General features: G+C 36.3%; 1 protein-coding gene across 1 annotated transcript; it reads left to right on the forward strand.

Annotated features, from left to right (window-relative positions):
* Positions 1-868: 868 nt before the first annotated feature.
* On the forward strand, positions 869-3,042 carry LOC110444440 (the record flags this gene model as incomplete). The annotated part of the gene is made up of 4 exons (XM_021488818.1): positions 869-1,102; positions 1,790-1,965; positions 2,372-2,468; positions 2,952-3,042. Coding segments are annotated over exons 2-4 (317 nt in total), but the record flags the coding sequence as incomplete, so codon positions are not given.
* Between the last annotated feature and the right edge of the window lie 43 nt (positions 3,043-3,085).

Consider the following 3,085-nt stretch of genomic DNA (forward strand, 5'->3'; position numbering starts at 1 on the left):
GCCCCCCCCCCCCCAACACACACTCAAGTCCTACACCTAAAATGGAAAAGGTGTTGATGTTTGGAGCTCTACCATTAACAAATCTTAGATCCGACCACAGGGCGTTGTGGAGATTGGTTGTCAGATTAAATTAAAGACTGTCGTCATCTTCTAAATAAAACTGTAAACAAGAACGTGTGATCTGCCACTGCAGAATTTCCGAAAGGTATGGTATCGCAGAAATACCCATGGCCCGACATGTCCATCATATATTCCTCCATAGCAGACATCACAAACCTAAACGAGATATGTGATATGGATGCTAACTTTTATATACCATATGCAAAATAAGTATAATAGTACCACATAACTTTATTTACAACATTCATTCTCCGATCCCATAGACTGGCGTAAAATTGTTTATACATGTGAAGGAAAATCCAACCAATCTAGGTAATATCAGGCATTATATCATCCAATTGTTGCATGGGATATTTAGAACTAACATTCATGTCAATATATATGACTTTATTTTTTCAATACATTGCTGTAACAAATGGATAATTAAATATTTTTCACCTTCATGCTGATCGGTGCCGATCAGTATGGCTACTACCGGAAGAAAGGACAACTGAGGAGGTCTCGTTTTCCTACGTTCCCAACGTGACTTCCTGTTCAAGGACTGACAGTGGGTCGAAAGTGTAAACACAAACATTGGCATGCATTTCCAGCTAGGAAACACGACGGTAATTTAAACGATTACGATTTTAGGGAATTGAATAACAGTAACAGTTCACATATATAGTATCTAATGTGGCGTTAAAGAAAAGGCCGCACCAAATTTGCTGAAGAGCACAGTGCGTAGTTCGCATAAACTCTAACGCGGGAATTTTAGAATGTGCAAAATCAGTAAGTTTCTAAAAATGAAGCTTACTCAATCAATATATGTGGCAACCTTATGCACATCATATTACATAAAGGGAAGCGGATAGTATGGGTTACAACAGAATTGAGGTAGTGACTGTTGACAATAGTTAAGGATTACAAGAGCCGGGGACACGCATTTAGCATCAGTCGTCTGTATAATATCGCCTGGACACTGTTTATTTAACAGCGGATGAGAGTAAGCATTGCATTTCTTAGACAATATTGATTGATTCAAGGACAAATCTATCTTGAATCATGGACACTTCTTTGCAGGACAACATATATGCTGTCAGACAAGAGATTCAACCTGTCTAGCAGGAAACTAGGACAAATTAAATGCAAAGGTCAGACTGAGATTTGAACCCTGGACCTCCAATTAACTCTAGACAGATGCTGTAACCAATTGAGCTACCTGGTTGGTTGAAATTGACCTAATCCAGTCGCCCTAAACTTTAAACAGTCTATTATTTATACTGTCTGTACAAAAAAAAAATCCATGTACTTTTCTATCTCATATATGGTATTGCTTGAAATCATCTGTTGTTGTTGCACACATGTATATCAACTGTTATTTACTAACAGTCCTTACAATTTTTAGCTCTGATAGATTGCATGGCTTTGTCTCTCATCTTTCAGGTACTCATTTAGGGGTCTTGCTGGTATCTATCTGAATCTGTGACTTAATTTTGATGAACAGAGGACAATCATTAAGAAATAATAACATGCATCTTGTTCCCGAGAAATATTCTTGCTATTCAATTTGCTGTAAAAGTGTCATGTTGTCGAAGTATGGGCAATTGCAATTTTTTGGTATTAATGTGTTGATAGATAGATAGATTCATGCATATGTAACTAAAAACTGTTCATTTTTTGTTGTTTACAGATTAATTCAGGACAGTGAAAAGCCATAAGCATGAAAAGAAATTAAATATGGATGATGAATGGAGCATCAATCAGACACAACAGAGTCAGACAGGCACATCTAAATTTATTGTCCTTGATTCTCAAGAACAGGCTGACGAAATACAGGAAAATTGGCCTGCTCTACAACTTCCAATGGTAATGTCTAAGTCAAATACTGATGTAATTTGTAGGTGTACCAGTCATCAAAATGGGTCAGGGGTGACCAGGTGATTAAGGCGTCAAACATTCTGCTACCACTTGCCCTCCACCACTCGGGCCCAGGTTCGAGGCCTCTGTGAGGCAGTCGCCAGGCACTGGCCGTAGGTCAGTGATTTTTTCTGAGAACTCTGACATTCTTCCACCACAAAAACCTGGCACATTCTTAATTGACCATAGTTGTTAATAGGACGTAAAAAAACAAACCAAAACCAAACCTGCCCAATCAAAATGGGTTCATACTTAAGTGTGCTTGGGCTTAAACAATTTTCTATATAAATGCATTGAAAAGTTCTCTGCTACAGTAATTGTATACAATATAGTACATATTTATCTTTCTTTTCAGTTTCAGATGGACTTGCAGTCCAATAATAACATACAGCCAAGCAAGACTAGGCGGTTGGGTCTGATTGGGGACCTTTCTGAAGATGAACGAAAATTAGGTGACATTTTGAGTACACAGTTATTCTTATTTTTACAAAAATAATATAAGTAAGGATAATACAGGCATTACTTTTTCAACTTCATAGCTTTCTTGAAGAAAGCACAACTGTTATAAAATAATTACTTCTTAGTCAACTGCTTTTTATGAGTGCATCAAAAGATTTTTTAGAAATGGACAAATTTTTTATCTTGCCTTAATGCAAAGGCCTAATGAGTAATGACAATTCAAAATTTTTATAGTAATATAATTTTCATTTTTTAATTACCACGTACTAAAGTAACAGATTCTATTTTGTAATGGCATATTTTTTAAGGACAAGTGAAATAAATAATAATTTTGAATATTGAGGTCTGAATATGTTACGATTTGAAAATACATATAATGAATGCTGATGTAAATGGAGCATTCCTTTTACAGTTTGAAGCTATGTTTTAATTTCAACAGAATTTTCTTGTATAAATATAGAATTCTTTCTGTCCAGAAAATGCTGAGGTGTTAGTGCCAGATAGTGAGTTTGAGGGGACAAACCTGCACAGACAGAGAAGCTCCAGCAAAGGGTATAGGTTACCAAGGTAAATTTTCAGCAGGGGCACTGGTTACCAAGGTAAAGTTTAA

This window comes from Mizuhopecten yessoensis, unplaced genomic scaffold (assembly GCF_002113885.1).
Source record: "Mizuhopecten yessoensis strain PY_sf001 unplaced genomic scaffold, ASM211388v2 hete_36123516, whole genome shotgun sequence".
Taxonomy (NCBI): Eukaryota; Metazoa; Mollusca; class Bivalvia; order Pectinida; family Pectinidae; genus Mizuhopecten; species Mizuhopecten yessoensis.